Source organism: Callospermophilus lateralis, chromosome 10, assembly GCF_048772815.1.
Source record: "Callospermophilus lateralis isolate mCalLat2 chromosome 10, mCalLat2.hap1, whole genome shotgun sequence".
In the NCBI taxonomy this organism is placed as follows: Eukaryota; Metazoa; Chordata; class Mammalia; order Rodentia; family Sciuridae; genus Callospermophilus; species Callospermophilus lateralis.
In genome coordinates, this window is record NC_135314.1 from 11153605 (window position 1) to 11170142 (window position 16538).

The 16538-nt window shown below is 38.8% G+C and overlaps 1 protein-coding gene across 1 annotated transcript in view; it reads left to right on the forward strand.

The window, feature by feature from the left end:
* The first annotated feature begins 14023 nt into the window (after window positions 1–14023).
* Paxbp1 (PAX3 and PAX7 binding protein 1) overlaps window positions 14024–16538 on the forward strand; it is a 33588-nt gene continuing 31073 nt past the window's right edge. The window contains exons 1-2 of the mRNA XM_076867406.2: window positions 14024–14472; window positions 15828–15956. Of these exons, the coding sequence (XP_076723521.1) occupies window positions 14130–14472; window positions 15828–15956 (472 nt within the window). The 5' untranslated portion in view covers window positions 14024–14129. The remainder of the gene's footprint in view (window positions 14473–15827; window positions 15957–16538) is intronic.

Genomic DNA, 16538 nt, shown 5'->3' on the forward strand with positions numbered 1-16538 from the left:
CTTTGTAATTGTGTCCAACCTCTAGGAACTTCGACAAATGATGGATCATTTGAACAAGGAGTCTGGGAATAAGGTCATGAGATAGCTATTCCTACTCACAGCTGTGCCTTTTAGCCCCCAAACTCTGCTCATGGCAGAGCCACACATAAATAACCAGCTCTCTCTGCTCTGCTCCATGCTCAGCCTTGGCAGCTATTTTGAAAAAGAAAGTAAAAAGAAACAAACAAAAAAATGAACTTGATTCAGTCTGGAGACTTGTCTCAAGGGCCAGTTAGAACCTAGGTCTTGGCAACTGGGAGCTTGTCAGACCAGAAGAGAAGAAAGCAGTGCACATCGGAAACAGCTTATTGGGGCTCATTATAGAGTAAGACATCCCCCACCTCCACAGAAAGGCATCTTCTTTTAAAATACAATAGTCACCCTTTATCTGTGGGGGAACATATTCCAAGACCCCCCAGTGGATGCTTGAAACTGCAGATAGCACTAAGCCCTACCTATACTCTTTTCTCCTGCATACACATTCCTATTATAAAGTTTAATTTATAAATCATGCACACTTATGGATTAACCACAATAACTAATAATAAAAGTAGAACAATGATAACAATACACTGTAATAAAAGTCATGTGAAAGTGCTTCTCTCTCTCAAGGTATCTACTACACTGCATTCACCGTTCTTCTTATAATGATGTGAAATGATACTTAAAGGAAGCATCTTAGGGCAGGAGCATCATGTCCCTGGACTTGAACACTCAGGGTCACTCCAGGTGAACTGGGCTGCACGAAATAATCACACAGAGTCAGATAAATACCTTTTTCTTTGGGTCCTGTAACAGCTCCTCTGACCTTAGGTGTCTGTGGAAAGAGAGAGAGGAGCACGTGCTGAAACATTTTTGGGGGAAGAAGCCATTCATATTAGGCAAGGGGAAGGATTACAAAGGAATAGGTGAGCGTAGGTCACCCTGGCAGGTGATGCCTACACCTGGAGTCACGCCTTGCTCTCTGAGCTGGGAAAATGCCCAAGTCACCACGAAATGTAGTGCTGGGTCAGAGCCTCCTGCTTCAGGACTGGAAGGCGTGGTCGTTCACAGCAGCTCCCCACACAGGAGAGTGGGAGATTTTAGCACATCACTCACTCAGGACAACTTGAAATTTAAAACTTATGAATTGTTTTTTTCTGGAATTTTCCATTTAATATTTTGAAATGATGGTTGACTGCCAGTAACTGAAACCATGGGCGGGGGAATTGTGGATAAGAGGAGAATTCTGTACTGCTTTAAGTTTTTTTCTGCTTCATTTTGTGACATTGTCTGGAATTCCCCTCAGTGGAGAATGGTAGATATCAGAAGTTTGGGGACTTTGAACTCCACAAAATGTCTAGGATCTCTGAGGCTAATATTTTCCTAATATCTTGCTAAGAACAGATGCACTGAGAAATGGGAGTTTCAAGAGCATGATTTTGGAGGGTGGGATGAGGTAGAATAGGCATAGATAGGGCAGGAACTTGGCACCCCAAATGAGGGCAAGGGTTCTGAAGAGGGGGATGCAGAGGTGAAAATTGGAAGGCACAAAAAATAAAATAACTGCCTGTTGTATCTCAAGATGTTGCTTAGAGCAGCCTAATCCCAGGGAAAGTGTTCTTCAAGCCCTTCTCTTTCATGTCCTCCATTCTCTGAATCTCCCAGCTTTTTCTCCCTTATTCTACTCCCCCCACTTTTCCTCTCATTTCCTCTTCCCTCTTTCCTCCTTGCTTCAGAAATCAGAACTTAGATTATTATCAGTCGAAATATTAAACTTCATTAGGGGCTAGCCTGGGAGTCTAATAATCACTTCTTATTCCCACGGAGAAGGGTGCTCAACATATTATTAGTGTGTGTCGATCCCATGCTGGGGTTGAGCCCCAAAGCCTCATGCACACTCGGCAGAGGCTCCACCACTGAGCTGCATGTACTGTGTGCAGTTCCTGGTAAACTTTACTTTTTTCTTTGTCTTTGATAATTAACAAAATACATTTTGGTACTCAGACCATTTGCAAATTCAAGATTGGAAAGGTAAGACACTTTATGTGACCTGATAAACACACAAAAAAATGGTGTTATGTGTGTTGATAAGAGGAATGAAAGCAACATATTTTTTTCAAATCAAATTGGTTCAACATTACAGAAAAAAAACTCTTCACCTCACAGAGACACAACTTGCCATTACAGTAGAACAGAAAGAATCTATGACAACTGTGTTCAAAAGTTTACACTCAAAACACAATGATGTCAAAATATTATTGCACCCATGATTCCATAATGATAAAAAATAGTTTGATATGATGTCCCAGAGATGGGCCACTTTCATTACAGATGATAATCATCACTTTTTTTTTTCTTTTAACCTTAACATAGGGTGACTGAAATAATCTGAAATTTCTACATTTGCTTAATTGGTGGGGGATTTGGCCATTCAGGCTAATTAGCATGAGTTTATAATGTCAATGTTTAAAATTAGGCCAGAATGCAGACCAGAGTATGAATTTTAATTTAAAAAATGCAACAACCTCATTACTGCATTGTACTTCAGAAGTAACATTAAATTAGAAAAGACAAAGAAGGGGGAGAAAAGGAGGAAAAAGAAGACAAGTAAGGCATAAGTGAAAAATAATAAACATATCTTTACTGTCATTAGTTATGGAAAATGTAACAAATTGGATTTTAATGAAGTTTTATTAATGCATAAAACTAAGTGATGTTATAAATTATGTATGTCCTATAAAACCTATCATTTGGTAGCTTTAAATAGTTTCAAAACCCTTTCACATATGTTTTCTTAGTTCTTATGAGAAATCATTGAGAGCTAATGAGATTTAAACCAATAGAAGGTGGGATCTAATTTAGCTATAAGTCAAGGCTGAGGTTTCCAGATTTCTAACTGCAACTGTAGGTTGGGTGTTGCTGTTGTGGGATAAATAAGGGATGTAAAATCCACAGCACAGACATGGTAATAAAGGGAATTCTGCACTCAGCAGCAGGGTGGAAGGAAAGCAGGGAGTGGTGGGATGGCTGTAAACTGAGGGTTGGAAGGAAAGCAGGGAGTGGTGGGATGGCTGTAAACTGAGGGTGTAACTCCAGTGGCTCAGCTGCTGCTGAGTGCTGCCCTGGAACACTGTGGGACCAGATCTGATGCTTCAAAAGAATTCGGAAGTCCAGCTTTTTATGTGAAAATTTGCAATTTGCAAATGTTGACATACCATTCAGTGTTTTTTTTTTTTTTTTCATAACATCATGTGGTCAACAAACTATGCTAATAGTTACATCTGGACTGGGTCCAGTAGCAAGTTGGTGAAAGTTTAGCCACCATTTAAAAAAAATCTATATCTCTATCTGTATCTGAATATATGGGTCTATGTAAAGATACACACACACAGGTATATATATATATATATATATGATATATACATATATATAATGTACATAGTTCATTATGAAGTATATGCTGTACAGAATTTGAAAATGATAAGTATGTATTATTCTTTATTAAGACTTCTACAGCACAATTAATTCTCAAAGAATAGTATGCTTGATTTTTGTCAAATTCTCATATCTAAAACCAACCTGGAGTTGCAACCAATGAGAAAGTGCAGTTCTGGCATGAATAGTGATTGAGATTTTCATTTATGTTGGGAATAAGAGCAAAGTTAAACAATAAAAATACACATGGGAACATTAGTTGTTAGTCGATGATGTAAGCAACTTCTTTGCTAAATCAAGTGATAGTTTTCAAATCCTGGAGGAGTATTTCTTCTATCTGGAGGCTATCTATAATTTAAAGGGTATAGACATGATTTAAGTTTCATCTACATTTTTTATCATTTTCAACAAAATAATGACTCAAACTCATATATGCAGTGCTTTTCTGATTTCAGTGTTTTAAATATTGTCACTACAACCAAACAAAAGCTACCAAGAAAACAGAGTTGAGAACAGACGCACAGTAGGACACCATTAAATGACATCCTCTCAACAGATGCAATAGGTACAAATAATATAAAGAGCATTATAGTAAAGTGTAGTAAAATAATTAGGGAGCCATGAGTTTTAAGTATTTATTATCTTCATTTTATATGACTTATATAATTGTAAGTTTATATAATTTAACTTTTAACAATGACTGTGCTTAACACCCAGCTTGGAAAATTTCTAAAAATTTGCCAATGAGGTCCTGCCAGCCATATAAGTCCATGCCACCCACTGGCAGAAAGAGATGCTGAAGGATCTGCATGAAGACGATGAGTTTAGGGAAGGGAAGGAGAATCGATTCAGTACAGAAATGCCCATCTTCTCACCTTCCAGACCCACAGGTGGAAGTCTTAGGGATTAGCAACCACCCTACATGCAGTAGTCCACTCTTCAATATGCAGAGCAGTGGTCCCAAAAGTTCCTAACGTGGGAGATGGTGGGGTTGAGGAATTTAAGATCTTATGAGAAAATATGAGTTAAGAGCTAAAACTCTTCAATTAAACTATAAAAGCCCCCACCCCTGAAAAGGAGAAAGGAAACAAAGGAATGAAGAAGAGATATGAATGATATTTTATGCAAATTAAATTGGTAAAGATGGGAATCAGATAAACAATTTCAATTTCTCAGACTTTCTCCCTGGTAATTTCAGGACCTTCCTTTGTCCATAATTTATAGGAAGAAGTTTAGAAATTTGATTTGATTTGTTTCAGGAAAAATGAGGTGACAAGGTCCTTTATTTATGCATTTGAAGTTGAACAGAGTCACTAATCACAACTCAGTGGTGCACAAGGTCGGTCATGATTTACTCAGTTCATCTCCAGAGAAGCAGAGGATCTGCAGAGAGGAGAAAGAATCATAAAGCCTTACTGACTTAACCAACACAGCACAACCAACAGACAAAGTGGCAAAAAGAGCCCCAACCTTAACCCAATTTTTAAAAATTTTGTACATGTGGAAACAGAAAGAGACTAACAATCAAATAGGAAAACGGGGAAATAAACATTCATGTGAGATGTAATTCAAATAGCCAATAACTGAATTTAAAATTACCTTTACTAAAAGAAATGCAATGAGATACTAATATTTCATCCATTAGGTTGGTAGAAAATAGTTATTTGATATTAACTTTTGTTGTTCTGTAGGCAAATACATATTCTCACACAATGTTGGTGGAGAATAAACTCAATTTGAAGTACAATTTAGGAATATGTCTTAAAATGAATACAAGCTTGAAGCCAATGATTCTGTTTCTCCATATCTGCCATAAAGAAACATTCCTCCAGAGAGAGAGATATGTCAATTAATAAAAATCCATTTAACCACTCACATGTCAATTAATAAAAATTCACTTAACCATTCACCTATAAGCATATTTTTCATATGCATATTATACTTCAATAAAGAGTTTTTAAAAGAAAACAATGAATAACATAACGCTTGGGTAATTGTCATCTAGAATTGATAAATATGAACACTCTGTCGTGTTTATCCTAAGATTTTTTAAATGAAAGAAATAAAACACTACTAGTTTTTAAAATTGGAAAACAATTATAAACATTATATAGTAGGTTTGTTGTTGGAAGTAGTATTGACACTACAATTCTGAAACTGTATTGAGTGTATTGTAGGATTGTGCAAAAGAGTAGATATATTGAAGTTCTGAGAGATCTATCGTTCTGTTAGAAATATGAGTTGAGGGAGGGAGAGGGAGTGGCCAAGGATATTAGACTGACCTGAAGGTATTGTACAAGCTCATGATTTAAAAAAAATTTTTTTAATTACCAGTTCATGAATTTTAAGACATGTTAGTAAAAATAGTTATTTGATATTATATGATTTTATCCATGGAGAGGACCTAGACATAATGACACTCTTGTGGCAAAGAGCACACCCCACACCCAAATTTTGGTTTCTTCAGTGTCATTTCCTATTAAGACAAACAAATATACCAAAACTATGATGATGAAGAAATGGCTGATTCCAAAGGGCAGAGCTGCAAAAAATAAGGTGAACCTGAAATACCTTACTGGGTCACTATGAAAAGCTCAAAAAGTTGATTGGGGTCCTATCAAAAAGATACAGGGACCAGCTTAAATTATTTTACTGGCCATATCAGGGACAATCTTGACATCAAATAATCAGTTATGGAAGTGGATTGCAGTGTGTTGATTTGAAGAACATTCAAGAGCCTATACTATTCACAAAATATAGACAAAGGTTGGAAGAGGGAAGAAAAAAATTCTGCTATACAGAAGGACAACTAATAAAATATATCTGCATAACAGGGTAAGCAAGAACAGGAAGATGGTTACTGTGATCTTCGTTCATGTAACTGTCACAAGGCATACTGGTTATCTATACCTCTTGCCTCTGTGGCCCATTCCATGTTCCTCTAGCTCCTTCAGCTGGGATCTTTACCTGCTGGGATAACCCAAAACTTTCTTCCTGAGGGGTGTGAGCCCTTGACAGTCTGGCCTCAGCTGGATTTCAATAGTCTTCCATTAAAGTTTTCCTTCAGATATGGAAATACCAGCAACCGACCCCTAGAACTCCATAGGTTCCAGATATGTTCTTCACTACCCCACCATGCTAGAGCAACCTTATTCTCCTTTAATAATAAGGACAAATCACCCAAGACAATACAGTAACCCCCTTTCCCCTCTGATGATTTAGAATCATGAAATGCCAAAAATAGCCAGGGTACATACTCAACTGTCAGTTAAATGTAACCTTCATTGTGTCTTCTGATGGAAGCACTTCTTCATTGAATAAAGACTCACTTTGTAGATAAAGCCCAATTTACAGAGACAGGAAGTAAACATTTTTAAGTGATTAAGTATAATAGAAATGACACTACCACTTCCAGTCCTGGGTTTTAAGACTTTTGTGTTCTCACTATAGAGTTAGAAATTTGAAATATATATTACATATATTCCACAGAACCGAACCCCAGCCTCTCCAGCATTTTCCCAGCTGGTGCCATGGCTAAGTCTTCAATAGGCCACTCCAGTGTGCTACAAGATATATAGCCCTGTATATTACCCAGGTTCTTCTGGGTAATGAGATGAGTGGAAACACTAGTGCACTATGGGAACAGGAGCCCCCAAAACACTTTTAGCATCAAAAAAACTGGTCCCTGGTCAGAAGCAATGTTGTAAATGAGATAGCATTAGGTGAATTAATGGCTTCACTAATTCCATGGAAAGTGGTATTGGCAGAAGTACTAGAGACAGGGAAGTACATAGAACAAACACCTATTTCACCCAGTGAAGGAAAATTGTTGTCCCCTTCATGATGGAAAACATTACTGTAACTAAACTGATTCTCCCAGGAAATGTTCCGAATTGGGGACTGGTAGCTGCTGTTGATGAGTTGGGCACTAAGCATTTAGATTAGTGAAAGGACATCCTTGTTGTTGAATCCAATATAAACCTTCATCTCTGACACCATGGCCACTTTATGAGACCACTGCATAAGCAATGGAATAGAGGCAGACTGATACCCAGGGAACTAGTCATCATATCTCCTTGATTATTGAGAGCATTTTTTTTTCAGTGAGGTGACTTTAGAGTACCCATCTAATCACCAATATCCTCCTACTTCTGCCTAGTCTGAGAGTCTATGTGTATAACTTTTCCCCATATCTCCCTGTCTTATTCTTTCCAAATCTCTGACAATTCACTTCAGCCTTTTAAATCCAGGGTCCTGTGAGAGAATTAACTCCCATAGAAAATAAGAGAAACTTTTTCTTCTTTTATACCCAGAAGGGATGTTCTTAACCCTGCTGTCTTCAGTAATATATCTGTTTTTAATTTTTCACTCCTAGTCCCAGAGGGACAGATAATAATGTCTAAATGATGCTGGTCCAACACAGCTGGTAAGTGTTGCAAAGAAAAGATACATTGCTATTATTTGCTTATGCCTTAGTATTATAGTTCTTAGATCTATCTATAAAGTGTTCATTGTGAATGTAATATATGTCATATGGGGTGTTATGTTTCTGAATTACACTCTCTCACACAATAATGTTAGATGATTTCAACTGCTCATTTTACAGGAGATGTTTTAAGAAAAGCTTATTGAAGGAGATACCCTGAAGCTATTATTTGTTGATCATCTTGCAGGAAAAGGTTCTGCTTCAATGCTGGAAAATCACATTTTCTAATGATAAAAATAAGTAAATGGCTTCTGATGGAAGCACATGTGTCCAAATATTATTTTTCTAAATTTTCTAATAATAACTTTTAAAAACTCTGGATCTATTAAACCTGGTTTGAGTCATGGTTAACGGTTTGATAGAAAATATGCTCTCAGTGAATTAGAATCAAAGGCTAAATTTTAATTTATTGGAGTTTAAAACAAATAATTTAAAATGTTTTTTTTTCTTTGGTGCTGGGAATTGAACCCAGGGTCTCCCACATGTTATTTGTATACTCTATCACTGAGCTACACCCCAGGCTAGAAGTTTTCTAACATTTTCAATTAGGGCAAGTCACATGCTATGGATGGAAGCACTTGTCTCTATTTGCAGGTTAGCTGCAATAATTACCTGGAAGAGAAAGGACCATCCTCACTTTTGCCCACTGCTTAAATGCCTACCTGTGGGGGGTAGCTTTATGGATAATTTAAAAAAAATACAATTCACCAAACTCTTTGCTGACCAAAACTATAGCTAAAGAGTTACTGAGCTGGTAAATTATTTAAAAATTGCATAATTTGCAAGGAAAAATCAACAATAAGGGCTGGGGGTGTGGCTCAGTGGTAGAGCACTTGCCCTACATATGTGGGGCTCTGGGTTTGATCTTCAACACCATGTAAAAATAAATAAATAAAATAAAGGTACCATGTTCATCTACAACTAAAAAAATTTTTAAAAATTGTTTTAAAAAAATGACTGTAATATAAAATTAAAGCACTGGTTTTTTTGTTAGAATTCATTGGTCCTAAGATTTTTAGATCCTAGGATTTTAACGGAAATAAAGTTGAACCATTTTGTTTAATTTAATTAATTAATTTTAATTTTTAAAAAAATATTTATTTTTTAGGTATAGATGGACACAACACAATGCCTTTATTTTTATGTGATGCTGAGGATCGAACCCAGGTCCTGCCCGTGCTAGGCGAGCGCTCTACCTCTGAGCCACAATCCCAGATCTAATTAATTTATTTTTATGTGGTACTGAGGATAAAACCCAGTGCCTCACACATGCTAGGCAAGTGCTCTACCACTGAGCCACAACTCTAGCCCAAAATTGAACCATTTTAAGCGCACACACACACACTCCAAAATAAGACATCATTAAAAAGAACAACAAAGCAAAGAAGAAATTTACTGCAAGGATTTCAGGGATACTAAGGGAACCCCCAGCCAGGGGCAATCTAGCTTTAGAAACAGTTGAGAACAAGGACCTGGGAAGGTAGCAGCTAGCATTTCCTGTCCTCTTCTTGCCCTACTTCCTTCTCTCCTGCTACACTATTTTCCTTAGTTTCTGAGTTTGACACAGAAATTTATGGTTTTCCTATAGTTTTAGAGTTCATTACAGTCTCCAGCCATTATCTCTGCCTTAATTGCAACATCCTGGGAAAACCTGATTAGTCCACTCTGGATCACTCAATATAAGGTAACCAGCCTTGACCCAGTCAGGACAATATAACTAGGCTTTCTGTATCCTAGGTGGGGGTGCCCTTCTCCCTAGAGGAGACAGTTTCCAGAGGTAGAGGAGATAACAAATATGTCGAGATCATGTTTTAGGAATAAAGGTATGTTACCTGTATGCATATATCAACCTAGAGTAAAACATTTATAACTAGATAAACAGATAATGTCCAATACCATTCAGTCAACAAATATTTATTAAATACTATTTTTTGTGTGCAAAAATGCCTTTTTAGGTACCAAAAACACAGCACTGGATTAAACATAGAAATTCTCAGACCTGCCTTCATCAGGGAAAGGTCTGAAGAAATTTAGTTCAATAATCAGATAATTCTAAATTTCTAAAGTAGAACTGAGATGTCCAGAGGTATAGTTTTAGAAAAAAATCCTAGATTATGAATTTCTAGACTATTAGATTTTTTACTTGACAATAATTTTTTAAACAGTGGAAGGACTCATAGTTTTAGTTTGCCAAACACACTGGGTTGGCAGAGTAACTCAGTGGTGGGATACCTGCCTTGCATGCAGAAGGCCCTGGGTTCAACCCCCAATATAGCAAAACAAACACACAAGAAACCAAAAAACTGAAAAACCACTACCATATATTACCACAGAAATTCACAGAAATAAAGGCATTTTTCTCATCTTAATACTGAAGAGAAAGACATAATCTTAGACTAAAGAACCATTTTTTTTTTTTTCCACAAATGGGCTTTTGACTATGTCTATGAACAGACTGTCCTTATTATTCTTACCTGGCAGCTGCCTAGGGGCAATTTTTTAGAGGTTCATAGACTTGCATTTGGAAATCATTTTCTAGACTAAAGAATCTAAGGCTGAGTCAGCAAACAAAACTGATTTGTCTGTTTTATCTGAATTTTTGTGGGTCAATTAATTCAAGTCACAATTTGGTGGAAGAAAATCATTAAAACTATTGGTGAAAATACATTTTTTTAAACTAACTTATTGATTCAAATCAAATGGTTAATATAACAGTTCTATATAGTCCTTATCATCCTAGAATACTAAAGACACTCCAATATTAAATGGTGATGATATACTATGTTAATAAATTTAAAAAAATATTAATCAATTTAATACTCAAAGCACAGAAGCACTTTCTCAAATAATTCATTTCCAATGGCTGACAGGCAATTGTAGCAGCACTTCAGCCTCAGGAGTTTGATTTCTACAAGATCTATAATATCCAGCAGAAGGAACTTTGGCTTACTTGGGCAGCAAGGCGACTTTTTAGTGTTTAACTTTGCCCTTTAAGTATCTGAATATGGTAGACTGGCAAAATCATAAATACATTTGTTATCTTTAAATATTTGGGCTCACTATAAAATCAGAAGTGTTCTTCCCTGTATCCAAACCCAACTGGTGTTTTTCAAGTGTGAGATCTTTTTAAAACTTCAGGCCACTATTTTACCATGTTCTGCTTCTGGGCCTTATCTTTGTTACCTTTACCTTAATTTTTTTACAGCAAATTTGTCTCCAGGTCCAGATGTCTCATGGCTGACCAGCCATAATTTGAATCTTCTTTTATTGAAAATGGGAGTTCCACTTCGCCAGTGAAACATGCTGTTGGAATCAGAACTTAAACCAATGCTGAACAGCCAGAATATAAGAATTAAGAGTAATGTGAGTAAAATAGAAGCCATGATGTCATTAACTTTTTCTATTAACTGAAGGAAAAATGTTACAGGGAGGTGTTCTTAGTTCCAAAACTAAGTTGGATGTGGGAAGATTTCAAATCTAGTCAAAGAAAATCAGAAAAAAAGATACAGATGTGTACAAAATAGAAATTCTTGGTGGTCTTGGGACCTTCTGATTTAACTTGGAATTTAAATATCAGTGAAATTGTGTTTGCTGGTAGAAGTGAATTGAACAACTTCTATAAAGAGCAATTTAGAATTAGCTAAATGAAAAACGCATACATTGGGATCTAGCAATTCTAATTCTAGTACATCCTAATGATATGAATATGTTCCAAAGTGTTTCACTGCAACATTGATTATTATAGTGTAGGGGAGGGGAAACTTGTTACTCTCCAAAGATTCAATAATTGAGGCTATGAAGTAAACTGTCAGTAGACAAACTAACAAGAGAAAAACCATTTAAATTATGTACATATGCACAAAGTCCCACAAAATATGATATTTGATGAAGAAGTAGATGATTCAAGTTTTTATGGCATACTGAGCTACAGAAAATAGGAACATAAGGTTTCTGGTGTAGGGTAGTGGTAAGTTATGAGAGGGTAAAGGGAAGAGCTGTATGGTGAATGAAGTTTGTCTTGTTTCACAGATAGCCTTTTAGGTAATACAGGTTGTCTTGGAGGAACCCATCAGAATAGGGGCTCTGTTCTGCTGTGATACAGTCAATGTTGCCTGGTTAATGAGATTCTCTTTTGGGGACTCTACTGAAGTGGCATCCCCCTTCTCCACAGAAAAGCCCTCTTCACCTTGGCTGATTTTAGTCAGCAAAAGAGTCTCTGCAAAAGAGTTCAATGTAGATAGACTTCCTATTTTCCTTGTTGCCCTGTTTACTTGGCCACTGGCCGGGAAGATACCAGCACTCCAGGTGCTGGACACCCCCTTACTAGTTTTTCACAAACATATCCAGTACAGTACTTTGAAGAAATGTGCAAACAAGGCCTCTGGCCTTGAGCTGGGCTTCACAGAGATGTCTACATTTTTAAGATAAGTTACAATTGGGCTCCATGGTAACAGCTGGCAGGGGGAGGAAAGAAAGGGGAGAAGCAGCTCTCCCCTTCTCAGGTATTGTCCTTGAAGAGTTAACTTGCCCAGAACAGTGAAAGAAAGAGCTGCTTTTGTGAACTTCTGCAGACTGTGAACATCTGAGCCCCTTCCCTTACACGCTGGGTATAAAATTCTGAAACTCCCTGAACTCAGGGTTCAGGGGATTAATTGACTACAGCAAAAGCTGTGTCCTCTGAACCTGGCTGCAGCCAAACTGTTTCCTGCTATCTTCTGTGCCTTGCCTCCTTTGTCCCTACAACACTTTTATGCAGATAAGGGAATTCTTGAGAATGCCCCCTCTCTGCACTTTGGTGGTTGCAGTGGTGGAAAGTAGGAAGGGAAACAAGAAGGCAGGAGGCCAGTAAGATCTTAGTCCTATTTTAATTGAAAGTACTCAGAATGCCAAAACCCCAGATTTTAAGGTATCATTTTTATTTAAACCCCAACAACAGCAAGACTGGAAATAACTTCAATACCAAATTTTACGAGACTCTAAGTAAGTGATGCAGCTGTGTAAAAGAAAAATGAGACAAGTTTTTTTTCTTTTCTTGGAGGGGGATTACAGATATAGACAGATATCCAATTTGTTAGGTTAAAGATACAGCTTACACACCGTCTGTGTAAAAAGGGAAATTCATTTAAAATATGCACATTTGCCTTTGTGTTCATAGAATATCTCTGGAAGATCACGCTAAGCTGTTAACAATGCTGCAGAGGAGGTGAACTTTTTTCACAACGAATACTTTTTGAATTTTGAAACATGAAACTGATTTCACAAAACACACATACACACCCGAAGGCTAAGCTTGCTGGAAGAACAAGTCCAAGTTTCACGATAAAAAGAGAAATGGGGTTCAACTTCAGAAGCAATCACCTTGTTAAGACCTTGGTGGTTCAGATAGTCCCTTTGTAACACAAGTCTGAAGACTGTCACAACATCCCCACCCCCAGTTTTCCTCCGTTTGTTTCTGAAATTAACGATGCTTCAGAAAGAATTTAGTCACAGAATTGCTATTAAACTTGTCCCTGTCTCCAAAACACTACATTTGCTTTCCTTGTAACAGCTTTGTGTGGGTGATGTCACCCAGATAACAGTTTACCATAAATAAAACTTAATGTCTAAGTGCTCTATGGCTATAAAGCTGCAGAAATACTAAGTATTAATGTAATTACTGCTATCTTCTACAGTCTCAGTTTTGAGAGGAACACCCACCCAGGGAACGCACTTTCCCTCCCCAATCCGCCTTCTCCTTCTGCTTCACTCCACCCCTCCGCCTCTATCTGCCCCGCCCAGAGCTTGGCGGGAGGTTTTCTCACGTGACCGCTTCGCGTAAGTGCGGAAGACGCACTGCAGCAACATAGTCGGAGACATGATAGAGTCTACTCTTTACTCCCATCTCTATGGTCCTCTTTGTGACCAGTCGAACAACACGGGAGTCCCAGAGTTCCGTGCCAATAGTCCTCCAAGCCGAAAGAGGGCGGTGCAAAAGCTGACGTTCTCACTACAGGCGCGAGGCGCTCTTTCTCCAAGTATTGAGGGAGCGTGGGAGCTCAGGCGCATGCGCACTCGGTGGTGCGCGCTAGCGAGAGGGGAGACACGACCCGGCTAGAGCTCCGGAGAGCGCGCGTGCGCCGTGCTGAGCTTCGCGCTGTCTGGGCCGCAGTGTGGAAGCCGGTGTGTGACCACCGTGCGGACCGCAGGGATGTTCCGAAAGGCCCGGCGGGTGAACGTGCGCAAGCGGAACGATTCGGAGGAGGAGGAGCGGGAGCGCGATGAGGAGCAGGAGCCGCCGCCGTTGCTGCCGCCGCCGGCCACTGGCGAAGAGCCGGGCCCTGGCGGCGGCGAAAGGGCCCCCGGGGGGGAGTCACTGCTGAGCCCGGGGCTGCCACCGCCCTCCGCGCTGAACCCGAGCCTCGGGGCTGAGGCGGGGGGCGGCTTCCCCGGCGGCGCGGAGCCCGGCAACGGGCTGAAGCCGCGCAAGAGGCCTCGCGAGAACAAAGAGGTGCCCCGGGCCAGCCTACTCAGCTTCCAGGACGAGGAGGAAGGTAACCGTCGCCTCGGGCACCCAGACCTTCGCATCCCGACCCCCAGACCCCCACCCCAGTGCGCGCCGTCCCGGGATGCCGAGCTCCCGCACCCCAGAACAGAGCCCCCTTCCTCCCGACCGCCTGCGAATCTTTCCCCGCCTCCGGCCTTGTGCTCGGGCAGGGGGACGCGTTCCCGCGTTGCCACCAGCCTCTTCTCTTCTGCCTGCTCCTGCTTGTTCTCCCGTGCGTTTCCCACTCCCAGGGGGAAGGAACTCTGATCTGTCGTCGGAGTCTTTTAAGTGGGAATCCGTGCGCCCTGTCCTGTCGCTTCTCCCGGGTGTTTCAGAGAGAACTTGATTTGATTGAGCTCCTCAGTAGGTTGCTCTTGGCACGCTCTCTGAGCCCTCTGCAGGCCACTGTGCCCACGTCTCGCCAGTCCTCTGGTCCCAAGCATCTTTGAACAGGAAGGCTGGGTTTTGAAAAGGAGTACTAGGTCTGGAACAGAAGTCCACAGTCACAGCTCTGGTTCTAAGTAGCAGAAGTCTGCTTTCGCCTTGGATTTTGGAACAGTGAAGAGACGGTGTAAAAGTAAACATGCAGTTTCTTCAGTCTCCCGTGAGAGATAAGGCTGCAGTGGATTTAGATTTCCGAACCTAAATGAGCCTTAAAAATTTTTTTATATTGTTAACTTCCCACACAGTTGAGTGTTTATGACTTAATTCTGTGTTATGAAAAATGACATTAAGAGTTTTGGAAGTCTTACATCTTGTTTCAAATGCTTTCATGTTTCTAGTAAGGTAGGCAATTTATCTTTGCATTTCTGTTATTTTGTTTGAGAGGAGTGCAGGTCAGTTTCTGTCTTTGATGATACATAGACTATTTGGTAGCTTGGTGCTTGACCTAAAAATTGAAAAGGGTGGATTCATGACTAAAACTTATTTTTGCAATGTAATTTGCTTTTAGCTTAGTCTTCAACTGTCAGTTTATGATGGATGTGGAGTTAACTCAGACTTGACAGCACTTTTGATTTTGGATATAAAATTGTTTCAGGTTTGAAAATTATTTGAGACTTTCTGAGTGATTTTTTTCCTCCTGAAATAGATGATTTAAGGAAAGTAATAATAAATACATTTTTGTGAAGTTACTTCTGTTATGCCTTAAAAGTCTCAAGATTTCATTACTCTAGATGAATTTGGGAAGTTGATCTCAGTTTTTGAGAGTCTATGATACTTGAAATAATTTCAAATTTTATAATGATTATAGTTGGGAGTATACACTTGGAAGAACTTGAACAGCACATGTGATTGTGGGAAAGAAGGAAAATATTTTCTGAGAGTAGTTGGTATAGATCTTATTTAATTTCTTTTTTTAAGAAAATGAAGAAGTTTTTAAAGTGAAGAAATCAAGTTACAGCAAAAAGATAGTAAAATTGCTCAAGAAAGAATATAAAGAAGATCTTGAAAAGTCCAAGATTAAGACAGAACTCAACTCATCAGCAGACAGTAAGTACCAAACTAATAGTATTCTTTTGAAGTGACAAAAGTGACAACTCTTCTTCTGTAATTGTGACATATTGTGAATTCATTTCTTTCACCTTGTCATTCTCAAGTGTCCATTTTGAATAGCAATGCAGTTCTGTTGTTTAATTCTCACACGGTTTTGTAAATGCATTTTTAAAATAGATAGATTGTTGCTACTGGAATGTTTCTTTTGAAATAATTAAATCTTTCAGTTTTCCTACTAGTGTTCAGGACACAGGTTTATTCTTGTTTAAAGGAGTACTGTATAAATCCCTCTACTAGTATTTTATGGAGACAAGTTGTCAACATTTTTGGTGCTATTTCTATACTGGGTTTAATTCTTAGAGAATATTTAGGAATGCAGTAAGATTAGTGTTGATAATACCCTTCCTTAGCAGCCTTATCTGAACATGGGTGAAGAGTCCTCAGTGTGAGGCAGGTACATTGTACAGATAATGTCTTTTTTTTTTTTTTTAAGTTTTAGGTGGACACAGTATCTTTATTTTACATTCATGTGGTGCTGAGGATCAAACCCAGTGCCTCATGCATGCTAGGGGAGCACTC